The 27,407-nt window shown below is 42.5% G+C and overlaps 1 protein-coding gene across 3 annotated transcripts; it reads right to left on the minus strand.

Annotated features, from left to right (window-relative positions):
* Positions 1–1,194: 1,194 nt before the first annotated feature.
* RNF2 (ring finger protein 2) lies at positions 1,195–26,107 on the minus strand. 3 transcript variants are annotated; one of them, XM_054834324.1, is made up of 7 exons: positions 26,045–26,107; positions 8,444–8,532; positions 7,921–8,081; positions 6,580–6,795; positions 5,804–6,076; positions 4,501–4,672; positions 1,195–3,533 (listed from the first exon to the last, which is right to left on the minus strand). In XM_054834324.1, the coding sequence occupies exons 2-7, from the start codon at positions 8,528–8,530 to the stop codon at positions 3,432–3,434; spliced, it is 1,011 nt and encodes a 336-aa protein (XP_054690299.1). In that variant the 5' UTR covers positions 8,531–8,532; positions 26,045–26,107; the 3' UTR covers positions 1,195–3,431. The 3 variants fall into 3 exon arrangements, with proteins under 3 accessions (XP_054690299.1, XP_054690298.1, XP_054690297.1); XM_054834323.1 differs by lacking the exon at positions 26,045–26,107 and adding an exon at positions 25,650–25,884; XM_054834322.1 differs by lacking the exon at positions 26,045–26,107 and adding an exon at positions 25,607–25,884.
* Between the last annotated feature and the right edge of the window lie 1,300 nt (positions 26,108–27,407).

A 27,407-nucleotide genomic window follows, 5' to 3' on the forward strand; every position in this document is an offset into this window, starting at 1 on the left:
GAACGCTGGTGTTGGTTCAAGGCTGCTGTTTGGGGGCTTCTTATTGCATGACCCAAAGCTGTTTGGATGCCCTTGGGTAATCCATATCACCACAGCTGGTTATCAGTTGTGCTTAGATGGGGATAATGCTTAACACTGATCCTCTTCAGATTCTTGGAGCTGGCCGACATCCTAACACTAGGCCTGAGCTGAGCTCTGTCCTTGGCACAGTGCTTTGCCAGGCAATCCATGCCACTATCACTAGTGACAGACCTTCAACATGCAACACATCTTTGTCAACTCAAGGCATTACTGCAAGCAGCTGGTGCCAAACAGAAAATGAAAACTAATTAACTGCTGGAAACCTAACACTGCTTTCAGTACCCTAACAGTATCAGCTGGTCACTGGAGGACAGACACCAGAGGATGATGGAAAATGAAGTTCAGGATATGATCTGGTTACCAGCATGGGTGATACAGTGGTACCTCAAATGGGTTTTAGCTGAGAACACATCACCTACCCCCTGCACACCCCAGAGAGTAGCTGCTCAGGAGCACATGAGCTCTCTGTGTGTTTTTGGTTTAGCTGAGACTGAAGGAAGCTTTAAGGGAGTTAACACTGTTCAAAGAAGGTTCTGAAAAAAATCAGCGTGAGCAGCAGGAGTACAGGACCTCCTCCTGTAATCAGAGAGAGCTTAAGTTCAGTACATCTCAAGAAACCCTACTTTTGGTGTACACAAGCATTCCCTCTTAACTCGAGCTGCATCTGGTTAAAAGTTGTAATAACTGCAGAGACAAAATGAGGAAAAGAACAGAACTTCACTTTTTTTAATAACATACCTCAGCCCAAGCAATTCGTTACAGCTATCCTACACTGTTTTCTGTTAAAGCTGCTTAATATACAATTAAACACAACCAAAGTTGCAGGGTTTAACCCTTCAGCCTGTTTCTCAGGCTGCAGGCTGCGACTGGAACAGCAGCACCCGTGGCGGGTCACTGGAAGAGCTGCTGTGTTCTATCTGCCTCTTATTTCTCATCCAAGGCACGTAACGCACGGGTTCGGTCGGTTCCGCTGGGCAGCAATGGTGCTCGGGGCCAGACTCAGCTCAGATCAACGCTGGTGGAAGTCATGAACATGGCAGCACTGAACAAAACCTGTCCCAAGGGTTTCTTTTATCAGTTACAAGAGGAAGCAGCACTGGAATTTCCAATCGGTTGTTGGTAACGTTTTTGATTTTATTGTCAGTTGGAGAAGTTCAGTGTGATTTTAGTTGGATACTAGAGCTATGAGGCTTACCCGTACCTAATGCACGTTACGTACTTAAAAAATAACATGGCTTTAAAAGGTGGAAAAGTCATTTTGAAAATAAGATAGTTTATAGCACTAAAGAGTCACAGTGCAATCAACGGTTTAATCAAACAACTACATTATATATATAATATTTAAAGAACATAAATATTCAGTAAATTCACTACAACATGAAAATAAAAGCTTCACGTTCTCCCACACTTTTTAAAGAACTGGGGACAAAGTGACAGACAGCTCCTAGACAGACTGCTCAGCTTCACAAACACCTCTCTTGCTTAAGGGACTGGACATTACCTTAGCTATCACAAGGGGAAGGTATGCTGCAACTAATCTAGAAGTTTCCCCATAAATTTGAAAGCATTTATAACTGCCGCTCCCCCACCCCCCAGATTATATTTAGTGGACATGCACTACTAGTCTATACAATGCGACATTTCACCAGAAACTCATGAAGAACATATTTCCTTAAAAATTGCCTCCCCCGCCTCCCACGTTCTGGGGCCTGGAAATTTCTGTTTCATGTCACAAAAACCCCCAAGTCTTTCCAGTAAGAGAAAAATAATTAAGTTACTTGAAGAAGCCTGTGCAGTTTTTGCATCGGGGTAAAGCTGATCTGAAACAGCAATCAGAATGGACACAGATTTACAAGTGCTAGGCTTGAGAGACACAAGTGATGGAAGGGTAATTCCTTCCCAAGAGACCCGAGCATCTGAATACTTACATACCACGTGCCAACAACAGTCTAACTACAGGCAGGACAAGGAGCAGTACCGTATGGTTTAAAGTATATTACTTCTCACCTATCAGCAACATTTTTTGCTTCTAGCTTCAGGTGCAAAGGGGCGAAGGCTTCATCAGCAAGTCTTACAGCACAGGGAACCTCACAGTAACGTCACTCCCCTTAAGACAGAATGCCATTAAGTGACAGCAAGGTCCAGAGTGAGGGGAGAGGGGTCGAACATGCAAATGAACAGCAGCTACTGGACTTCACGCAACAGCCTACTGCCAAGTTTTCAAACTTGAACCTAAATTTAAGACACTAAATGGTAAACTTTGTCAAGTACTAAAATTATCTTCCAAAGTGCTAAGCCACGTTTGTTAAAGCTATGGCAAAGAAAAGAAAAAAAGAAAAAAAAAGGAAAAAGAATAATAATCTTCGAGCAGCTTATGGTTGAAGTCCTCCCTACTCAAACCGAAGCCCGGATGAGCTCACAGTTGGGGCGGCATGAATTCCATAAATTCTATTTGGATGTTGCATTATGTCCATGTGCTGGAATTTCAGGGATTTGCTTCAAAAAAATCCCATGTTTTCAAGACAGTTCTTTGCAGAAAGTTCTGATACATTCACAATAAAAACCTGAATCTGTTACTATAGGGAACAGAGCAGGGCTGTAAAACTTCTGGAAGATTTTGTTCTATTCAGCTTGTGAGGGCAGGATAATGCTGCAACGGGGGCTAGAGGGGAAGCTGCAGTGTGCATCACGATTGGCATGTTCTACACGGGGAAGAGTTGTTATGGCTTTGGGTTGTTGGGTTTGGGTTGTTTTTTGACTGAGGGTTTTAAAGTGACAGTTTTCTCACTACAGCTCTATTTGTTACAAGAAAATGACTGATAAATCTTTTCTAGGGAATTGGATGACCTCTAGCTGCAAGACTATCAGAAATCAATTCTCTACCAATCTTTTATATGGATAACCATTAGCAAATTACAACATTTAACACATTCCTTGGCATATGTTACTATTGAATAGACTGACTTAGCCATCCAATGCTCAATACTTCACAGAGGCTACTATAACTGTGTCAAATGTTATTAGAAATCCAGATTTACCTGGACAAAATTAAGACATTCCAAACTGGAACACTCGTTCAGTTATCATGCATTAGGAACAAAAAAGCATGTCAAACACTGGAATGCACTGGAGAAGGTCATTTAGTCTCCTAGGGAAAAACCAAAAAACCCAAAACAAAGACTAAATTAAATACAACCCAGAATACTGTCTAATCATATTAATAAGTATACTGAGAGAGCCTGAAGGCACCATGTGTATTGTCCATGAAGATAATGGTGGTGCCATCTTTTAATATTAAAGAAGTTGTAGCTATAAAAAGAGTTAGTCCCATCTCAGTTTTCCAGCACAGCTTATTTATGTTCCTTTGTTGGCGCATAGTACAGTTCCATGGGTTTGTTCACTTTCCAGTACTTCTCACTGACCAGTTCCAAGGAAAATGACCCATTTAATACCTAGAAGAGAACACCAAAACAGAAATTAAATAAATCCGACAGCTTGCACAGGCAGTGCTGTGGCAACAGACAACTGCTTAAGTCAGAGGAACGCACTGACTTACAAAAGTCACTGATACCATGGCACAAGTTATTAGCTAACCATTTGGCATCAAAAAGGAAGAGTGCCAGGTATTCTGAACTCCCGCTGCTCTCACTAAAACAGCATCGAAAAAACACTTTGGCAAAGTCAATACGGCGGTAAATAAAGTGAACTTCAGTTTTCCTCTTTCCTCTCTCTGCAAACAGAGGGAGTAGTAGATGTGTATTTACACCAGGAGCATCTCTGCTTTGGTCTAGGGGACAATCTGTAGTCGTGTTTGTTTGTTTGAAATAGACTTTTATTGCAAAGCATCTGCCTATCTCTTAACCAGAAGACTTATTTTCTTCAGATAAATGACAAGTGTAAGACCAGGCTCAGAAGTCAGTCCAACTGCAACATTGCCTTGTTGTATCTGTATATTCTGAAGTCAGCAACTGAGAGGAGGGATTCTTCCCTAAGTGTAGTCTGTACAGCGGTTTTATAGTGGAATATTGGAAGCCTGCATGGAAGCGGAGAAACGCCACCTCACAACAGACACTTCCTGGCACTAGAGCTATCTGCTCTTGAAACAAGATTCTCAAGATGAAGTTATATTTTTCCTCTTCAATTTTCACTGTAAAATAATGGCATAAGTCAGCTAGTAGCTGCTGCCATCACTGTTTTTTTTTCCCCCCCAAGTAATTTCTATGCCTCCTTTTCTACTAACCAAGCTTTTGCTCTGTATGTGTTCCTACAAAGCAATTGATCTTCTAAGTAAACAGCTTAGTGCTAGGAATTTTATCCCTATGCCAACTCAGGAAGAGTCCAGCTGAGTGGATTTGAATCAAATCTGTATCAAAGATGTACTGATGCTCAGTTTTACTCTTAGACAGAAGCTCTACTCACAGTGAACTGCCCGTTGGCGGTAGCAATGTAAATGGTATACTGCTTCTCACTGGCCGTGTCAAGGTTCATCTGGTTTGACTCTCCTTTGCTACGAAGCTCCTCCAAAGCCAATCTCACAGCGAGGTACTTGGACAAGTGATCAACCGTGGCATTGCCTGAGGTCTTGATGTATCTGGGACAGCAACCACAAAGACAATCAGAGATGTTTCAGCTGCAGGTATGGGAAAGAGACATTTGGAACACCCCCAAATATTAAGCATCAAATGTGAAAAGGCCTTTAAAGGCAGTGCACAAACAAGAATATTAATTGCTTTCACCCAAGACGCAAGCAGCTTACCAAATCATATTGTTCCGAAGTGCCCTTACATCTTTTTGACGCAGGCCCTCCTGCTCTTTGCAGAGAGAAGACAGCGCTGCCCTGTCATCTGCTCGAAATGAGAAACCTAATAACAGGTTCTCAAGGAGTTTTGAGAACTACTCACGACTGCTGAAATCTTCTGAGCATACAGTCTTGGGTGCCTGGACAGAAAGCTGTACCTGCAACACTCTGTGCCTCTGCTCCTTGTTAAAGTTACTCTTCCTTAACGTTTCACTATCTGTTCTCACTTCAATGCTTTGTGCAAGAATTGGAGGCCGACAAATGCTGCAGAGGCTTCTCCCAGAAGCTTAGCTCTTTCTCCGCCTTTCAGAGCAACCCCTTGAAATCCCTTGCAATTGCAAGCCAAAAAAGAAAAGCTGGCTGAAGCTTATAATACATTTCTAGGCACTACAGAGGGATGTCTCATCAGCAGGGAAAGCCAGAAGAGAGACCTGCGGAAACTCCGCAAGACTGCTCATTGTTGTGATCCAAAATCTGCAGTCTGTGCTTGGACTGGATCATAAAAAAAAAGAAAAGCCAGGACAAGCTTCCAGCCTACAAATCCTGCTGACACAAAGCTGCTCTGAAAACTGCTGACACTTACGCAAGTTTTGTTTATTCCCAAAGAATCTTAGAATAAGTAGAAAGAGGCTGATATTATACCATCACCCTAGTACCTACTGTGAACTGCAATGCTAGAAACCCTTAAAAATATCTTTATTTGTCATCAAAGGCTTAAAACAGATTATTACTGTATTTTTGATAACAGTTGAGCAGTACCATCTACTTGACTTGCAATGGAACGAGGGAAAGAGTGCATATGGTCAAACAGGATGTGGTATGACCAGAGTAAATTCATTTTAAAAAGCCCCAAGAAGTGATAGGAAACAAAAAAGCAGCAGTAAATACCAGCAGAATACACGAAGAAGAATAGAAGACATTTACCTCGTCTGTGCGCTGTCATCATTCTCCATGAGGGTCGGATGAGGCCTGAAGACTAATTCGATTTCACTAGCACCATCCATCACTGGGTCGATTGCCACAGTTGTGTTGTTATTGTCCAGTTCTAGCCCAGAATCATCTGATGTTTTGGTCCTCTTATTACTAGGCCCTGCTTCCTGATTGCTGTGTGTTGAGGCATTGCTACAGTGCGAACTGTCCCCATTATCTTCTGCTCCGCTGCCATTCTCAATCTGTTGTTTCTTGCCCCTCTGTAACCTGATCAGAAATAGGTAGAAATAAATACTAATCCACATTCAGAATTCACCCGATGGACGGGCCCACAATGCTTGTGCAACTCCTCCCTCTCCCGCTCTCAGTCATCCGTAAATTCACAAGGCTGGAATAAATGGTATTAAGTTGCAGCTACAGCTGAAGTTCTGGCGTGATGTGCATTTATTTGCATGTAATGGTAATATGTCGGTACAGGATTCACTGTTTTACAGTTTATTATCAAAGACATGATAGCTGTAGTTTGGTAAAGCTGAGCTTAAATCTGCTGTCTACATCAGGCTGCCACAGAAATTACAGGGAGCGATACAAAGGTTTCTATTAGTAGACAAGAGGATAAAAGTTATTTAGCCAAAGGTTAAAAATTATTTTGGCAAACTTCAGAGGAGAGAAGAGGAATCTCAGGCTATAGAGGGAGTGAGGATGGATGGTGTATTTTTAGTGTTAAGGCAAACAAGGTTACATGTGGACAAATCACGTGGATTACGTACCTGTTCATAGCCTGAATCTTTAATCCTTCCTCAATGCTGTGACTTAAAGCTTGCTGGTTATTGTGTTTGCTGATTCTTGCTAGCACTCTCTCCTGATGAGCTTCGTATTCATCTCGGCTTGGATAAATTTTACTGATGAGAGCATCAAAATTGGGATCTGGTCTCAGTGATCTTTTTGAAACTAGCTTTTTACGACACGTGGGACATTCTTTGTTGCTGGACATGAACAAGAAGGAAGAAAACAATACTAACTGTCTGGCAATAACAAAAATCTGCCCTAATGCTGCAATTCTTAATCAAAGTGCTCACTAAGACTCAATATTTACAGTAAACCTGCAATGGGGCTTCTATCTTTGGACAGATCAGGTAGTTCCAGATATTTAAACAAAACCTCCAAACATATATATGTCTTTTTTGTTTTTTAAAGTATATTTAAGTAAACTGTATGTCGACTGAAGAGTTCAAGAGTTCCGCTCTGCAAACCAGCTCTTCCCTTAACCCTCTGGCTGGATTTTCACCTAGAAAAAAAATGCCTGTCTAGTGGAAATTATATTAAGGCATAGTCTTTCTAGCACCCACAGGACAAAACAAAGATTAAGGAACCTATTCTATAGTTCAAGCACTAATTACTGGGAAAACTAAACCAGTCTTGTCCTTCCTATCATTTTCTTCTCATCTAGCAAACATCAGGCTCACACAATTTCTTTCCTGTAAGAGGAAGAGGCCTCAGCAGCTGAAACGCTGGTGTCTTTACCCCGACAGTTTTCTTGTTTCTCTCTAATGCATTTTTGCTAATTACTCGTCAGAATTTACACAGGCACGGCAAATTAAGCATGACCTCTGAACACAGGTAATTGCCATTATCAGAAATAGATACTCACATCATTGACTTAATTGCTGTTGGTTACCTCAGAGTTCTATTGCTTTGGGGAAAATAGGAACTTGTAACTGAAGAATACAAGAAAAACTGTTTGTACTTTAGCCTAGATTGTTGCGGTAGTAAAGCTTGGAAGTAGGACTATTGCTGGAAGGCCAGACAATTTGCAATTTATTATTAGGAAAAGGAAGAATAAGGGAAATGAGACTCATTTTTGAAAGTAATGTAGTATGTTTTTGTTTTGCTAATACTGGATTAAAAAAAAAAAAAAAAGAGGTTTTCAACTCCTTGCAGAAACAAAGTCATGGGATGAAACACAAGACTGAAATATGAAAGGTGTGCTACACATTGAGAAACTTGCAGTGCGCAGGTACGTAACTGTCCCACATCAACACCCAGGACTTTCCTTGATCACATTTTCACCTAAAGTGAAATCCCTTTTCCCTGTAATAATATTTACATACCCACTCCTGAGGGCTGTAATGATACAGTCAGCACAGAAGCGATGCAAACATTCTTTTGTTGTCATGGTGTTTTTTAACATATCCAAACAGATGGGACACATCAGTTCACTGTGCAGGCTCCTGGGTGACACCACTATTTCCAAGCCATCAGTGATTGCTTCCTAGCGTAAAATAAAGCACAAGTTCTTTAATGGAGGTAACTTCCTCACAGAGGTTGCAAGTTTTACTGTTCTCTTAAAGAGAAACAGAGTAAAAAGACACAACACAAACACAACCACATCAAACACGCACACACAGAGATATACTGCTAAAGGAAGGAAAAGAGAAATAAACACCAAAGATTGGTTTATTTTTCTAATATTATAGGACAGGTTTTGTTTTGGGAAGTTTTTTTTTAACGTATACTATCATTTAAAAACGGGCAGTTAACACTCCTGAAGGAAAATCTTAAACATCAAGCGTCAAGTTCTAAAAAGCATAACACAAAGCCCTGCCCAGAGGCCAGCTCTTGAGCTTGTATTACCTGAGGCGTTCTTTGCAATTCGTACAAACTGAGCTCCCATGTTTTGCTTAAAGGTTGCGTCCCGTTCGTCTGCACGGCTTGAGACATGGCTGGGAAGAGAAAGAGAAATAAATTGTACACTCGTGTACATCTGGCTACAGGACCAGCTCCATCTCCCCAGCAGGCTTCTCTGGGGAGCACAGCGTCCCCGGGGCCTGACAGACACAGCCGTCTGTGCCGAAAAAGCAGAAGTACCGGGGGAACACGTGTTCCCCCAAGTACCAGGCTCCCCTGTGTTACACACCGATAATCCCATGTACCACTCCAGAAAAATTAAGGGAGTCAGTCAACCACGAACACTTCGCAAAAATCAACTACAGCCGTTAAACAGAAGCGACACAGAACTTACAGCCGTACGACTTTGGCTGTGTGGTGCGAAAGCTGCCCACTTCACCCGAGGCAGGAAATATTTATAAAACACCCACTTACAAACGTGCACATGGGTCAAGGAGGGTCTAGCTCCTAACCGAGTGGAAGGTCAAAATTATACATGCACACCAAAAACTAGCTAAATGTGTTCACTGGAAGCACGCTATAATGCCTTTCTTTTTCCTCCTGAAAATGCTTTGCAAGGGGTTTCCAATCTTAGAGAATACTGAAAGATCAAGTAAAACCGGTCACTGGGTAACTTCAATCAAGGGGTGCGGTTTTTCTGCACAGTCCTGCTGGGCTTCAGTGGATGTGCACCTGATTTGCAATGACTTGGCAGGGGGGGAAGTCAGAAGTTTGAGAAACCCAACCCATACACACATTTTCAGGGTTTCTCTCATTTTTTGTAGCAGTAGCTGTAGGCAGGCATTCCTGGAAATGGAATAAAATAACTGCACTCAACAGACGGCTGATGATACACTCCAGAACCGCTGCTGCAGGATTTGCTTACAGGCAAAGGCACACATTTTCATTAAAAAACAACCCGTAAACAAAACGCACACACACACACAAAGAGACCATACAGAGAAACTGTAATGCTTTCCCATTAAAATGTTGGGATTACTGTACGAGATGAGGGAAAAGTAGTACACATGGTCACTGCAGACATGTGAAAAAGGTCAAAAAGACAGAAGAAAATTATGTTTCTGAACAGAAAATACTGTCACAATAGGGAAGAGGGGGCAGTCCTCCCCATCCTTTCCTGCCTTGAAGCAGGAAAACTTATCCCAGACTGTGTGATCTATGTTTAAAAAAAAAAATAAATAATGTAACCATATAAGAGGCAAGATCGCAGTTGCAGGCATTTCTAGTAGATGGCAAAAGCAGAAGTGCTTTCTTCCTTTCTTTTATCAGATTTTTTTAAATCTAGGTTTGTATTTCCAGACCCTTCAAATCAGCAGCCAAATGCGGATTCTGTTGGCATCTACCAGGTACATTATAATCCACTTTCCGATTCATCAAGTTCTATATGAAAAGGGTCAACCCCTCTGGAGAACAAGGTCACTTTGCAAGTTTTAATTAATTGTTGAGGGAAAAGCAAGAGAAGCAGTGCAGCAAATATTATATCTACTTTTATCCAAGCACAGAAATTAGAGTTTTCCCATCTTATGAAAAAAGGAGGGGGGGGGGAAGCCTGACATGAAGTTGCCATGTCCACTATTATGTCTAAAAAGTAATGAGGGTCTGAAGAGGTGTCAAAAGAAACAATTAGGAGATGACAGACCGTCGACTCCAATTTTTACTATATAAATATTGTGCCCTAAAAATACAGTTTACTTGTGACAAGAGATTCCCCTGTGTGGATCAGTGAAGTAAGATGTCCAGTGAGGACCTTACCTCCCCATTAAAAGTGACAAGCCACCACGACGCAGCTGCAGACTGTCAGCTCCCACTCTGGCCCAGCATCGGACTGTCCTGGCAGGATTCTGGGTATTTTATTTAAATTAGTTGGAGGTATGAATTTAATGATGGCATTAAGTGACACATCTCAGCAAATAAACAATGCTGAAAAGCGTACTAGTGGCAAAGAAAAGAAACAGTATGTCTCCATGTTCTAATTTCCACTATTCTTTAAGGTAATTCCAGGCGTACAAATCAAGTCCTTTGGGGTAAGGATTTTTGTTACGTGTGGTTACCAGTCGGTTGTTGTAACAGAGGCCCAACGTTACTATTCTGTGTTTGCACTGGATACTACTCGTGCTTTTAAAGCTGACGCATTTAATTAACTATCATTTCAACAAAGTGAGAGAAATTTGTGAAGCTGCTCATCATTCACACTCTTCCCAAAACCTGCTGAAGCGTACAGTCAGCCTGCAGCTGATCAAAACGCTTTGGTCCCAGTAAATCCAGCTTCTCAGAGATGCTCCCGTTAGGCAGCTCCATCCCAGTAAAGGGCTCATCTAAGCGGCCCCACAGCGAAAAGATCATCGCACGCACAAGTAATATCTTGCCTAAACCTGCGTGCTTACACTTAATAACACAGACCAGCAGCTCTTCGAGTGCCGGACTGTCAGCAAACCTATCAATCCAGAGAACAAGTGTATTTACATTATCATTTATATTGCAGCCTTACCTACAAGCCTGAGGCTACACTGCAGAAGACACGGTACAAGTGTCATGATAAATAATTGACCAGCTTTATTCTAAAAGCTTCTGATCTGAGATCATGAGTGCTTCATTCTCACCCTAAGGTCTGCAGGGAGAGCACTTTCAAATTTTAAGAGGAAAACCACTGGCCTTAAATCTAGCTGAAAGCTGGAGAGATCCACATAGTCCACTTTATCACTAGCAAACACCTCCTCTGCCACATACAAAGGCGAAATCTGAGGAACAGTGGAAACACGGTCAATTCAGACATGCTGAAAAGCAAAAAATAGTAATTAAAAAAAAAAATCACCACCACCACCAATCACATTACATTGCATGGAGTTTTCATCTGCTTGATGATCAGCAAATAAGCCTCCTTAGCTTTTTCCCTGTTCCCCTATAATGTCCAGATCTATACTGGGCCACGTGAATGAGGTTTGACTTCTCTTCCTTATGACATCATTGAACATCAGATTGGATTACGTTTTTTCTCACTGCTGAAATCTGATACAGCAACACTGACAGCTGGCACTGGTATCAAAGATCAAACTCGACAATCAAGAGAGGCATTTTGACCTAAAATTGCACTGGCCTTGTAATAGCCACCAAGTACCAACTACCAGTCTCAAAGTCAGAACCAGTAAGCCATCTCTTCAGAGATTCTCCTCAATGACTGCTCTTCTCCATTCGCTCGGGGAACGGAGGCAGGGAAAACCTCTACACTTAGCTGACTCTCAGGTGGAACGTTACAACCAAACAGGAGGAGACTGCACTGGCCCCTTGCTCTCAAGTTTAACAGCAAATAGTTAGGCAGCTATGCTGACATCTGTTTTAAGTAAGCAAGTACTGTTTACAGGCAGTCATCTTCCTAAACAGCACTGCTTGGTTCATTCTCAGGTGTCCTTTGATCTCCAACAGACAAAACCCCAATGAACAAGCCAACAGCACTGGACTCCACCATTCTCTCTGTTCTTGCACTGGCTGTGGACAGACCATCTCCAGCTCTCCTTGCCTGGCATGAAAGTGAATCTGATGGAAGGGCTTTTTCTAGCTGTTCTGACAATGCCAAGACATTTACATCCTCTAACAATAATACAAAGATTACTCCTTAGTTTAGTTTGCTTTAAGGACAGCCCACTGCTACTAGACTCAAAGCAGGCAGCTAAAAGAAACCCTGGATGGTGCAGGCCAGACTAGCTGATCCTTTCTAAAGCTACAAAATTAGGAGAAATCATGAGCCAAAGGAAGATTGTTGTTGACACTTTATTCAGAATGAAGAATATAAAGTGGAAAGATTCTAGACAGAAGGAACAACAGACTTTTTATTAACTATGACTGGCAAAGGGAGAGAAAAATACAGAAGAAATATAAAACCTCACATCTATTCTTCAGTCTGGAAATTTATTCCACTGAAATCTCACACCCTTACGATCAGTTGGATCTTCACTGACAGAGTTCACTATTCCTCTGCATCCCTTTTGGCAATTTTTTTTTTAAAGCCTTACATAACAATTTTCTCATGTTCATTCTTCCAACTCAAAATATGAATCAGATTTCATCACAACAATATAGTTTTCAGCTATCCAACATTTCAGATCTCTTCCACTTTATAAACAAAGAAGATGGGATCTCTTCTTCACAGTTCACACATTTGGAACAACGTGAAGTCAGATACTCCCTTTTTTTCATCATTAAGTTTGTGAAAAAGCTAACACACCATGACTTTTATCATTTTTTTTATCATTTTATCATTTTTTTACCTTTATGACTAGTCTATACCCTCTGGATATAAAGGAAAGCAACCAGTCACACAACAACAGGGTGATATGAAGGGGAGAAGCCACATTCCTGTAGGCAGATCAAACATCTTTCTCTCGGAGCCACTAACAAGTACTGGTTGTTGTGATTTATGCTATAGCCAGAGGGCCACTTTTGCCAGTCATTTAAAAAAAAAAAAAAAAAAAAACAAATCAACCCTTAACCAATATTATAAGGACACCTGCAATCCTTCAGACTGACTCAGTCTTCAAACACAGTAAAACTCTTAAGCACAAACTTCATAATTACAGGGTATGCACATCTGTCACTATCAAAGCAAGAGCTGACAGAACCAAAAGAATGTATTACAAATCTGAGAACCAGAAACGTTATGAATCTCTTCAGGTTTGATTCCTTGTCACTCCCCAGTTCCAAACAGCATCTGAAAAAAGGGAAACAAGCTAACACTTCGTATTTAGTCATAAAACTGGCCCAGTTGCTTCGTGTCTTTTATAGAAGAAAACTGGAAGATGAAAGAGGGAGATTGCTAATCAGAAGATGCCAATTTTGATGTCTTTGTACCCACGATGTTTCTCAGTTCTCCACATTGCCAAAACAATAAAACCAAAAGAAAACAAACCCCACCTGTGCTGTTCTTAAGAAGTTTCAGAAAGTTTTCATTGATAACCAAACTCTGTCCACAAATTGAGTAGCTCCCTAACTAGAGCTGGGAGATGGGCCTACCAGCTTCAGTAATAAAGCACCGCATCGCTTCATTTGAAAGACTTGCTAGTTAAGCTTGATTTCCTTGGAAAACAGGGCTTATGCAATCTTGTTCTTTGTGCTCATCCATCTGTAGACTATTTTCCAAAACAAATTTGAAGACAAATGGCTGGGGTTTAAAAACATAACAACAAAATAAGTCTTGTTCCCAAAGCACTGGAAAACAGGCAATCAGTTATAGGAAAAAATAATGGTACGAAAGACCCCATCAGAAAAGCCGCTCTGATCTCCTGCCTGCTTTCTGACCGGGGAATTTATGCTGGAGAGTCCTTCCAACGTGCTTAGGAAAAACTCCAGCACAGCAACATCCACACTTGTCACACATCGCATCCACTTTACAAGCTTTTATACTGAAATACGCTTAATTATCTGCTCAAATATAGTTGCGAGTCACAGCAGGTCAGGCATTCAGGGATCCCATTCCTGAACCTGCCCAGTAAAAATAAAATCTAACTGGCAACAAGTACACGGCAGAGCACTCGGAGCTGTGGGCAGACTGTTCTGGGTACAAGGCAGCCAAAGGAAGAGCTCAGCAGCAGTGCGTCACTGCTCCTGCTCTTCCCTTCTTTACCTTTTCAGAGGTTTACCAGCCTTGGATTCACCAACACATAGTCACTCCTTAATCTTCTTTCTCAATATTTGACATTTATGAAAATTTAAGATTTCCTTAGCTCTAGCTTGGAACTAACCTTGATGGTGGTCCTGCTTTAACCAGGGAGCGGGGAATGTTCTACTGGATGCCGTCACAGATTCTGCACATCCTGAATTATTCTCCAAAATGCTCTGCAGTGCCTATTTTAGCCCGGGCAAAGGCTAAAGAGCAACTGAACAGGTGGTTGTGTCCACATACCTTGGGATCAGAGAAAGGGTGGAATGGTACCAAGCAGCTGGAAGAGATAACCCATAAACCCAGCTCAGGTGTGGCCAGAAACCTTCCAGCTGCTGTTTAACTCAAAACAGTGTACTGATCTCTGATACTTTCATAAAAAAACACTTTTGAGGAAAAAAAAAAATGCTTTAGGCTCTTAAAAAAGACACATTTTTTTACACAGTATTAAATCCTTAGAAACCAACTAATTTTTGTTCCAAGTTTTAAAAGGTAAATATTTAGACTTAAAACAGTAAGAGTTAGACCTCTATTTGGTATGCCAAGTTCAATAGCACCTTCAACCACTCTGATTTTTTTTTTTCCCCAAAGGATTAGTTCTTTCAAAAACAGGTATCATAGTGCAGTTACCTGGAAGCTTAACAGGATTAGAGTTTTACATTTTACTCTCTAATACTGTAACTAGTATTAGGGACAAATTGTTTTGACAAAGTATTCAATTTAATCATTCACTTCAATTTAAGCATTCTGAAATTTAAGTTTATTCTGCTTTTACTTTCTGGCTAAGAGCTTGATTTGGAAAAAAAAAAAAAAAGCCCCCACAACATTTCTGGATAGACACTATTTGAAGGAATTAATCTTCACTGCAGTTCACTGGCAGCTCAGATTGCTTTACATTCAGTTGTAATCTAGTGTCCTAGATTACAATCTAGTACTTTTAGTATTCACTCTCTTCTGAAGTTTTTTTTCCCCTCTGGATCTCAAAATCCCTGGGAGACAGCCGAATCAGGTTCTGGCCTGGAGCTCATTTTGTTCCCAGCTCTGAAATTAACTGCTCAATGATCCTGAACAAGTATGTCACTGCATTTGTCTGTGTCCCCCCCTTCCTCTGCTGCTTGTTTACTCACATTGTCACCACTCTTCAGATTGTCTCTCACTACATATATACTGCACTCACCATAATTATATACTGATCTCAAGAGGGGATAAGCTTGAGAGGAGAATGTCTTACTAAAGTTCATTCAGCTATCAGTCTTTGTCCTCCCAATATCAAGTTCAATGTCACAACGGCCCTTACAGGAAAGGTTTTCCCTTCTTTATATTTGCAAATTGAATTCAATATTATATTAGTTATGTGTACAGTCATCTTCTCTTGACACAATCAGTCATGATCTATGCTAACAGCAAATTCAAGCTCATCAATTCACATTCAGAGTTGCAATGGAAACAGCACGTCTGCAGTGCAACTCACCTCCAACGTGCAAGGTTCAAGTTCTCAGTCTTGCAGACATCCAAGAGATAAGATAAGATTTGGTATCCATTGTGATCTCTTACAGTCATTAAAACCTCATTTAAAATCTTTAGGAGCTTGTGCTGTGATCTCATACCATGAGCCAGACACAAAACAACAATTACATAAACTACCAAAACCAAAATGAGAAAGTATTTACCATGACAAAAAGCGTATGGGCAGACAGAATAAACTGGGAAGTGTCGAGCAGTATAATTCCTACAGGAATCTAATGCTAGACTGAAAGCATAAAGCCACAGCAAAAGGATCACTAATGAAAGATCACTTCAGAGAGGTTGTGGGATCTCCACTCTTGGAGACTCTCACACTTGACTGGACGTGGTCATGAACAACCTCATCTAACTGACCCTGCTTTTACCAGGAGTTTGTACTAGGTGGTCTCTGGAGGTCTCTTCCAACCCAAATTATCCTAACTATGGTGACATCTCACTATCGGAGAAATTTATACTTAGGTTTTCTCTATAGAAAGTGACACAGCCAAGAAAAGCCAACAGCAACTAACACTAACCAGCTGATAAGCATTGCCGTGATAAAAAGCTGAAGAAACTCAAACAGGCCCTTCTCGTACTCCACACTTGCATACACACGCCTTTTACAATCCATGTGGCTGAACATGGTTATATGAACATCCTCCTTACCCACAAAAGAAACATTAGAAGGCTTTTGGGGGATTACTGTGACCACCAGCTTTATACAAAGTAGAATCCATTGTTTTCTGAGAATACAGTTTCTCTCTCCCATATGTACATTTAAATTGACCAACAGCAAGCAAGACTGCCTTAGGTTTTGACCTCCTACTGAAAAGCAGGCCTCCTGAGAGCTGAAGGTATCATCTGCCCAAATTTAACGTTTGTAGCTATTAGAATAGAGCTGTAAATGGTGACGGATTAGTAGTCAATCTGCAAATTCACGAGGATCAGATATAGATTAGAAAATTAGTGTTATCAAGTGAATAGTTTCAGCTACTATCACAGAATGCCTAAAAGTACATTCGTGGGCTCATTTAAAAATGATTACCAAACACTATCACAGTTAATACTCTATAGTAATGTGAGCTCCTTTGTAAATGCCTACTACATTTAAAAAGGAGTGGTTAGCAATGCTTACACAAAGCCAGGGTTTAAAATACTTTTGTACACATTAACTAGAAGTCTATTATCTGCAAAGCACAATCAAAGCCAATTAAAAGACTATTAAAGATGCCAAATTAATACAAACTATGAAGATGAAACTTCAAATAGCAATTACATGCTCTGGAAGTCAAATCTGATAACAAATGATGAGTATTTACACTGTGCTTTCCACCCTTATGATGTATCAGCTTGCAAACCAACATGTCCTTGGACTATATTTGTAGGATAAAAACACTATATTGGGGGGGGGGGGGGGGGAGCGAGGGAGAAGAGACATAGCTGCAGCTTGTTGTTATATGCTTGGTGAAAGAGATGAAACCAGCACACCAACAACTCCAGGGGCAACGGCATTGCTGGGGATAAGAAAAGACTCAGATTCTTGTCCTTGGATCCTGAACTGGGCCTGGCAGCGTGTTTAAAACCATCTGCATCATTACGACCCTCACCACCACCTTCACTCCCTCAAAAAACCCTCACAAATGCCAGCACAGCCCTGCCCCAATCCCTTCCCAAACACCACAAGGAAAGGCACGGTTACCCCCGTGTCCCCCTGCAATCCCCCAAGCCTCCAGAGCACTGCAGGAACCCCCCTGCTCTTCCATCTCTCTCCAAACCTACCGCAAAAGCAAAGATGGTATCAACCCACAGAGAAAACCCCAGCTACCTCCACCACGGATTCCACTGCTGCCCTTACACCCTTCCCTGGACAACTGACTAACGGTACGAAGACCACATTTATGATTGCTCAAAGGCTGACATTATAACGCAGACCTTAGGAAAGCTATTAGCCATGAGACACTCGCGTGGTTAAGTCTCCTCTCTCCTTTCTTCCCAGGTCCATTTTTAAGGGGTTCTGTATTTCATTCTTAAAGAACAAACTTGGAAACCTGTTTTTGAGCTAAACAAAATAAACAGAAACTAAGTGAATAAAAATGCATGAAAATACAGAACGGCTGGGACTATCCTGAGGCCACACACTACTGTAAATAATAATGTTTATTAATGCAAGCAATCTGACTGTGGTGCATGTTACTGTCGTTGTTTAATGGGATGAAACAAAAGCAGGTCTACTGCTTTCACTACTTCAAGTCATTCCAATTTCAGTTATGCTTCAAGGATAGCGTGATGTACACGGAGAAACACACACAGTGCAATAACCATCCTGGCAATCCCATTTTAATGATGTCTGCATCTGGTTCCTTGCCAGCCTATTTTCCTACTTTATTTACATAAATAAATAAATTTACAGATCAATTATATCAATATACCACCACCACGGCTGAGAAAACAATTTAACTATAATAAAAACAGAAAACTAATATTACAACGAAACCCAAATTGTACTTTCAGATGGGTACATCCAACTCCCACCAAACGTTAGAGTAACAATCAACTAGCACAATGAAGAAGTTACTAATACAATAATTATTGGTATGTACACGAGTGCCAGATGTTCCCCACGCTTGAGGTTGTGCGAAGTTCTACATTTAAAATAAAAATCCAGCCTGTTCTGCATAAAAACCAAAAAGACATGTTCTTCTGTTCTTTATAGCACTGTGTCACCAGAATGCATATGAGGAGAAGTTATAAGCATGCATTTCTACAGGCTGCTTGAAAGCACATCATCTTTAAGACAGTTCGTCAGATTCTCTCATTTGCCACTTAAAATTGAATCTAGATTTCTCAACACGTGAAGCTCCATGATGTCCGTTGTAAAGGCCACCCGAGAAAGAGTCATACTTTTTCCTCTTGCCCCGTTACTTTCCATAACAAAGCTTTTCATCTAGAAGAGACCTGACATGTTACATGAGAAGTTATTTTGCGACCCTCAACACTTGAGATATATAAAGATGAGGGAAGCCGCGTTTATTCCCAAAGCAAGTATTGTAAAGCTCTGCATTTTCAGATGGTCAAACTGAAAAATCCAAAGTTTGTCAGCCTGTAATGAGCAATTAGCAAAGAGATAAAACCTCATTTCTGTCCTAGAGTGCTAGCAGCCAGGAGGGGAAAAAACAAAGAAAAGAAATAGAAAAAAAAAAGGTTATATAATTAATTCAAGACCATAGACTCAAAGATCTCTCAAAGCAGCCAATAACACTGAGGAATGCAGAGAAACCCGAGGCACCGGTGCAGTTTAACAGCCTCAACAGTCGGTAACGCTACAGATGTTTTCCCAACATGATCGTCCCTCTCAATCACACTAGTTCCAAGCTTTTAGTTTTCCTGGTAACTCATCCCAAACTCCCATTTCCACACAACCTGTCCCATAAACTTAACAGGCACTTCCCCTCAACATAAAAAAAAAAATCATTCCTTGAAAACCAAGTAACCCCACCTAATACTGTGATTACGAAGCGTCCCGTACGCTACTGGGCAGATGACATCTGACAGAGGGGGAAAAAAAAAAAAGATATTGGCATTTCTGAACCACACCGGCTTGCTAACACATGGTCTTTTACAGTTCCTTCATGGTATTTATTCTCCTAAGGAAGAAAGGCTTTTCCCTGGTGCCTTAAGACGTGGGATCTTACAGTTAATTGCCATTCAAGATTTACTGGACCTGAAATGAATTGATCCATGGAGTATGGCAGCATTTCCAATCTGGCCATCAAGCTGCTCATCCTGGCCTTTAGAAACATTTGTGCTGTGACCTCATATAAACCATCTGCTATACATATGTACGCCTATGGAAGAATTCAACGAATCTAACGTTAAGAGAAGTGACCAAAGAGAGAGATTTCTCCATTTTAGATATCAAGAGCATTAAGAAAAAAAAAAAAAGGACCAAATTAAACTTTTGATCATACTCAAGGCTGTTTGATCACAGTGTTAAGAACAGTCACGTACTTTTGGGCGTAAGTATGTGATTTTAAGTTGGTGTTTCTCTGCATATTTACAGCAGTATAATAAAGCATAAGCACTATATGTCCATGTATATTGCTCTTACGTAGCTGACACTCAAACTCCAGTTTATTGTAATGAGTTCCATATTCCCTGCTAGGGGAATTCATGGCCTTTCACTCTGCCTCCTGGATCACTCTATTACTGTCGATAACCTCACTCCTTAGGGTTCAACTTCTTATTTACAGCTCTGTATCATACCCTCCCAGACATCTCCTGAGCTACAAAAACTGGAATCACAACATTTGCAGAGTGCTCTCTCTGTATCATGTTAGTCGCCTCCAGGTAGTCCAGAATTCACTCATCTTCCTCTAGCTGTCATACCTATAAATGCTCAACTCATCACATTCCACAACCAGGCTATTCCTGAACTAAAGAGCTTAGATTTTTTTATCTTGAAGGGATTAAGTAGAAAACTTTTCAGGTTTTGGTACCAAAAAAAAGTAAACATCGCCCACTGTTCAGATGCAACAGGTAGTATGATTATTTTAATCATGAAAGCTAAAAAACCTGGTACTTACCCTTTCACACCACCTATATCTTGTCCAAAGCGAGTACTAAAATATGGTACAACAGTAACACCTTCTGCCAGGGGTGAAAACAAAACTGTTTCAGGAAACGTACCTTTTCACTCCTCACGTGGGCCAATAAACCAGACAAGCACTTGACCTAAAATTTGCCAAAGACCTTCACCAACAATTCATATAAAATGAAAACAGCCACTACCAGGCCATAATTTAGCCCTATGGACTAACAGTATTAAGCAGAACTCCGTGGGGGAGTGAGTAGAATTGCCATTTTCTCTGTTATTTGTTAAATCTTATGCAAAGTTTCTCACATGAAGCATACTACTGTAGTTCTTAATGAAGTTCTTAAGCTCTTAATCAACCTTAGACTTTAGAATTAATAACCAACTGTGAAGGAGAAAAGCAAAAATGCCTTTCTAAAATCATGCCTAAAATTCATTTCAGTGCTGTATCAGATCAGATCAGATAAAGGATTGAAAACTTTTAAGAGCAAACAAAAGTAAACCTTCAACTCCAGAAAAACTGAATCTGTCACAACAGCTAAACTTATACAAGCAGGCCAGGAATGATACACGTTGCCTTAGGATATTTTTAATCAGACATTTTTTTATTCCTTTTTAAAATTCATTCTCTAGTAGCATGTTTATAGTGCACTGGACCTCACAGTCTGCAGTAAAATACCACATTTACGTGGATGTGACCGTATCAAAATACGACATACCTCGCTGCTGTGGAGCGTACCCCCTTGCCACAGGACTATGCTTCCAAACCAGTGCTTTTGTTTTTATAGTACCTTCTTACCCTCGCGGCACTGCTGGTACATTTTTTGAGGCTAACCAATTTCTTGCCAACTCCCTGAAATAACAGGTGCCAAAAGCGAGAACTTACCACTCCAGTCAATAAGGTTAAGTCAAATGATTTCAATACCCCTGCTGTTAGCTTTTTAGTTTGCCATATATTTTAATAGAAATCTTACAAACATACTTGCACTACAATTTAAATAATCTTTCTTGTCTCCACAAATGCTGTAACTAGTTCAGCAGCAAAGGTCAGGTCACTAGAAAACTAGTCTTCTACTTTCAGTTTTCACATTGGGAATGCGGAGAAACTCAGTCTTTGACTGATGACTCTGCTGGTAGAAATGACTTCTATAGCTACAGTTACACCAAGGGGTGAAAACCAGCTGCAGGTGCCTTCGTCCCCCCTCCCACCCCCAACAGCTCAACCCACTTTTGGTGGTGATAATGAAACACACCGATTCAATTTTGCCTTCAGGAGTTTGCAGCTTTAATACAACACTGTGCTCACCCAGATAAAAAACTTCTTGCCAGAGGTATGTGTAGTCAACGCTTTCACATTCCTTCCTGACAGCTGTGGTGGCGTCTGGCACTGACAACATCCAAACTGGCACTCTCAACTGCCAACATGAGGATAACTTTAACAGGATCTTAATAAACAGGAGCTACAGAACTGATATATTACTTCCATAGGTAATTTGTCAGGGCACTCGAGGGCTGTAGCTCCTGCTCCCCGCGGTGGCTGTTCCAGCCTTCAGATGTCCCTCCCGAGCCTTCAGCAGAACAGCTCGCTCCCCATCCAGTTGCTGAGACAGTGTAAAACTGCAGGCACATTGAAATGCCCACACTAGACCCTGAACTGCAGTGCTTTAGGAGCCAGCACAGATCTGCTTCCACTTCCATTGGGGAACCAACACAGGTTTGTTATTTTTCATTTCACCAGCAGAAAAAAATGAAAGCCTGCTCATCAGCTCCTTGGACTACCGTTCTGGCTGCTTTGTTACAGTGCTACAGGATCCAAGATGCTTCTAAGCAAATTTTAAGAAACATCGCATATATACTGCCAAACATACTGTAAATTGGGTACTGCTCTCCCCGGGCAACTGGGATCACATCAAGTGAGCCACTTTGTTATCCTTCCCTTCAGCATACCTACTATCCATCACATTTCTTAATCTCAACAGCAGGAAGCAGTAGTATTCTAATGAGTTTATATTGTGGGAGAAATTCTGAGAATACTGGATCAAGAAATACGCTTGATTTTTGGTTTTTCCAGAGCTATGTTAGATAGCCACAAAAATTTCTCACCAATTACCAGTTATCATAGTGAAGCTAGCTGCAACCAATAGTGATATAATTTTCTTAATGAGAACAAAAGACAGCTTAGTTATTAATAAACAGAAAATAAACTCCCCCACAACACTTGAGAGACAAAAAGAAAGACTTGACTCATCTTATGTATGATTGACTTAACAGCTACAACAAATATATAGAAACAAAAATTGTTAATTTAGCAACCAGACAGCTTTCATCTAAAGCTGGGTGACAGCTAATAACAATTTGTGTTTTAAGGACTCTCTCTCAAATAAAACTGTACATTTTGTAAATACTACTGCAGGAGCACTACTTACACAGTTTAAACCCAGTAATCATCCAAAATAGTTTAATTTTATCCCCGAGTGGTAAAGAGTAAAGAATGGATTAGGCTTTTTAATTAGTTAGCAGAATACTACTGCTAATTCCCAGCTGTTCACAAGAGAGCTCCACGATCCAGAAGCAGGGGGAAGACAGACAGGGATAATTCCTAAAATATTTCTTCACTGCAACAAGTCTAAACAGCTCCATAATACAGAACGCTGCTCATTCCTCAGAAAATTAAGAATTTAAGGTCAGCTTCAAAGGCCAGTTACTTTCACCAACAAGCAGAACCAAGTTTAGGCTCAACAATATCCCTTCTCCAATCTCTTTTCTCTCTGTTTGCATCATTATCAAACTGCTGATCTATTCAGTAAAAATAGGTAAAGGATATTTAAGCAAGAAAAAAAAAAAGTGGAAGGAATCCTTTTACTTTGATACTTCTTTCATGCATGTTCTTTGAAGTGGTGCTTCAGCAACAGTAGATCCAATGCTTCTTTTCAGAAAAATACAACTGAGCAGTTGCAGACTTATGCTGCATTTTTGAAGCTCCCTTTTCCCCACCCCTTTTCTTCCCCCCATTGCGTTCTTTTTATTAAGCAAGGGAAAGAGAAACATTTAAAGCTGAAGAAATTCACATATCCCAACGTGTATTTCACATATAAGAATGATGGCTTTCCTATAGGTGCCAACCACATTTCCATTTCATGCTAATACAGCCCTGAAAATGCCAGAATTCTGCTCTAATCACCCCTAGTACCCAACCAAGTCTTTATACTCAGCATATTACCATGAATCACTCTTAAAAAACAAAGTGTCATTCATAAAGACAGCTCCATGCAATTTATTACACTGGCGCTTGCATATTACCAAAACTCTTAAGACATGACAGGCAGTGCTTTTCTTGGCAACCGCAGTAGGGCTGGTGTTTCAAAGCTGTGACGCCAAAGGTCAAAATTTTAGCCATCAAAGAAGTTCAATTCCTCCGATGCAAAATCTGCGTACTACCATTATTATGAAGCTGAATGCAGAAAATAAGGCATTTATTAAACACTGTAAATAACAATTCACAGGGTGAATAAGGTCTCAAGACATTCTAAACTTATTTAAGTATCATCACTGAAGTGCATCACGACAGAGTTGGATCCAGCCACAAAGCTTACTACCTACACTGCAGCTCACGCTACCATCTGTCCAGTAGAAATTCCTCCATCTCCAAACAACTGACAAAGCTAATCTTTCAAACAAGTATATCTTTTCATGCAAAATATACTGCTTATTGATATCTGCTACTTTCAAAGTGAGTGCCTCTATCTTGGCTGACAAGTTGAATGCCAGCTCTGAGCTTGACATGATGTATAAAAATGTCAAATTATCTCATTACAAAAGTTTTTAATGAAAACATAGATGAATACAAATGAGAATACCTCTGCAGGGAATTCCTATGACAAATCGAGTCTTTGTCACTGAATGACTGACATATTTGATTAAAGAATTTTCCCCAAGCAAAAATAATTTCACCCGCACATCAGTCACGTGTTTTCAAATGCAAGCGATTTCCTTTAATCCTTAAAAGCCTGCGTGCAATGCATAGTTATTACACAGAGCTATAGCCACATCCAAACAGGACTGAATTATGATTTATCATACTGAAAATCATCTTTCTCTACTAACTGTCCTCTGGATTTCTATGGAATTAGGCACTTGATCCAATTATTTTCCAGAGAAGAGGGTCTGAAAAACAAAGAGCTTAACAAAAATCCCAAGAAGAATAATATTGCTCAGAGCGTTCGGTTCACATATACACTGTGCCATAGGGTGGGTCCAAGGAAGGCAAACAATTTCTAAGAGCCAGCTACCACAGAGTATAAAAGTTGGCAAGAAACAGGTGCTAAAATCATACTGGAAGCAGTGAGAGCAAGCGTGAAGGGAGGAGACACATCTACAGCTCCTGACATACTGTCTTTCTCCACCTGATGCCCTGTTGGAAACGGTGACATTTTTACAAGAGCGATCAGGTCGTTCCCAGTATCAGTTTATCAGCATCACGCCTTGCAAATACTCTTCAGCACGGAGGTGCGCACGGGCTTTAAGAGAAACAAAAGACTGGGAATGCAGAGGAATAAATCACGTCAAATATTGTATTTTAAGCATGGGCAATTTATAAAACCAACAATAACGGCTCGTGACTCTGTTAATCAGCTCTCCCTTCCCAAGTAAGGGATTTGGCAATGCCTTGCTCTCTGGGTTGGTGTTACAGTATGGGATTGTGATACGGAGCTGTGTATGGTGCCTCTCCCTGCAGCTTCCAGAGCATGTGCGTGCACAAACATAGACACGCATACATATACACATGTATGTTCCCGCACCTCCGGGTTTCGCGGCCACAGGCCGGGCCCCCGGGACCGGCTCAGGCTTGCGGAGCTCCCTGCGACCCTGCGGCAACCCCGAGGGCGCCACGCTGGGGGAAACAGAACGGCTCCGGGCACGTCCCACGGCCCCACCGCCGGCCCCGGCAGTGCCCGCAGCATGTGGGGCCAGCAGGCGGGGGGCGAGCAGCCCCGGCCCGGCGGAGGCAGCCCGTCAAGGGGCTCGGAGCGAGCGGAGCCGCCTGACACCGGGGCCGGCAGCGCACCCACACGCGCGGCGACTGCCCAGCCGGGGCCGGGGGAGCCTGACCACGGCTGCTCCCCGGACAGCCTAGAGGGGAACCCGCTACGGGACGCCCCCACCCCACCACAACAACCACCTCAGGGAGGCGCAGCCCCTCCTCTGCCTCCCCCGCACCAAGGTCGGGCACCGCTCCCGACACCAGACACCTCTCCGGGGCGCCCCGCCGCAGACAGCCGGCGGCTCCGCATCCTCCCCTACCCCACCAGGGGGAGAGACCCGGCGGTAACAACCGCAGCCGCCCCGGCCACCGCCCTGCGCTCACCGCCCGCCGGGCTCCTGCCTCAGGCCGCCTCGCCTCACCGCACCGCTCACTGCCGTCGCGCTCTCTCGCCGGCGACGAAGAAGCCGCAGCCCCAGCAGCACAATATGGCGAGCGGCAGCCTCCGCAATGGAGCTCGGGAAATAGAGGGGAGTTACATATTCATGGCCGGGGCTGGGCAGGGGGAGCGCAGACGGGGCTGCTGAGACCGGGCCGCCCAGCGCCCTCCTCCCTCTCCCTCCCCACCGGGGCGCAGCGGCGGCTGGGGGCCGCTCGCTACTGTCCCCGCCTTCCCCACACCTCCGCTGCAGCCGCCCGGCCCCCGGCTTCCCCCCCGCCCCGCCTGTCAATGCCAGCACTGCGCCCCCACTCCCCCCGCCGCCGGTCCCGGGCGATGCGGCACCGAGCCCGGCAGGGCTGCCCACCGCCACCTTCCTTTACCTCAGCCCGCGGCTCTCGTTATCCCGCGCCGCGGCCCCTTTCCATTAATGACCCACAGCGGGGCTAAGCCCTCAAGCCAGCCGCAGCGCCTGCCCCGAGCCGGCGGGCCTGGAGCCGCGCCAGTCGCCGGGCGGGAAGGGATCGGGGGCGGGGGGGGAGGGAACACCGCACTCCCTGAGGTAAAGCTGTGGTAGGCGATCGGTGCGGTCTCATATTTTCCGTTCAGCGCCGCCGAGGAGGGGCTGGGAGCGGCAGGACTGAGCCTCCCGCAGCCCCGGTGCTGCCCGGGAGCTGGCGGGTCGGTGTGACCTCCGTGACGAGCAAGGCGAGCGGGATGGCGGCGGCGGTGTCCTGGCTGAGGTCTGGGCTGTCCCCGAGCAGCTGCTTGTGTCTCATCGTCAGGTGCAGCGATCGAGTGCGGTTATTAAACGGTCTTTGGGCAAAAGTGGGTCCACCAGCCTCAGGATGCAGTGGGCCAAGCACATGGCCTCCGCCTGGCCTTTGCTGGGCTTTTCTCCCCGAACGTGCCCTCTGAACTCCATGGCTCTTGACCGGTCTTGCTCTCAGACACCTTTCTGAAGAGAGGAACGTGCCCGCCATTCGTAGGCCGTGAGGCGAAGCTGGACCCCCTGGCAGGATGGAACCGTGGGACTGGGCAGCGTGGCACCGAGCCCAGCGTAAAGGCACCCTGCCATCCTCACAATCCTCAAACAAGGGTCAGAAACTGAAGTGAGACTCAGTGCGCCTCTATTCAAGGTACAAAAATGCACATTAGATGTTTTTTAGCGTCTCAAGTCCGCTCTGCGGTTGTAACGTGAAGTAAGCATTTGTTTTCTGGTGTCTGTGTTTTAATGTTTGTTAAATTAAGATAGTTTTTATGAGCTTTGGGTCTTCAGTGGTGCCTTTATTGGTCTTGTCATTAGCTGTTTTATAGCAAAAGCAAAGCAGTACGCTTAGTGTAATTAAATCTGGTGCGAGTAAAAAGTGAACAGAGATCACCTTGTGAGACGTAAATTTGAATTAATACTTCAGTCTCTAATGATGCAGCAACATCATTTAAGATTATTTGATATGAAGTATTTTAAGTTTTCCTAGACTTTTACAGTTAATATTCTCATAATTTGAATAGTAACAAAGTCCTGGTTTGGACTTTTTCCTTCTTTGTAAAGCTTCATGTATTTTTAAGAAATTCTAGCCTATGCCAGGTTACTCCTGGGTGTTCCAAGTAACTATTTTTATGTAGTAGCTTTCACTCCCCCACATTCCTTGTGACCTACACAGCGACCTATATAATTAAATCGTCACCAGAGCCTGATAAGGTAGTCAGCAATAACATCTCTGTTTTCTAAGTGTGATCAAATGT

Source organism: Grus americana, chromosome 8 (genome assembly GCF_028858705.1).
Source record: "Grus americana isolate bGruAme1 chromosome 8, bGruAme1.mat, whole genome shotgun sequence".
Taxonomy (NCBI): Eukaryota; Metazoa; Chordata; class Aves; order Gruiformes; family Gruidae; genus Grus; species Grus americana.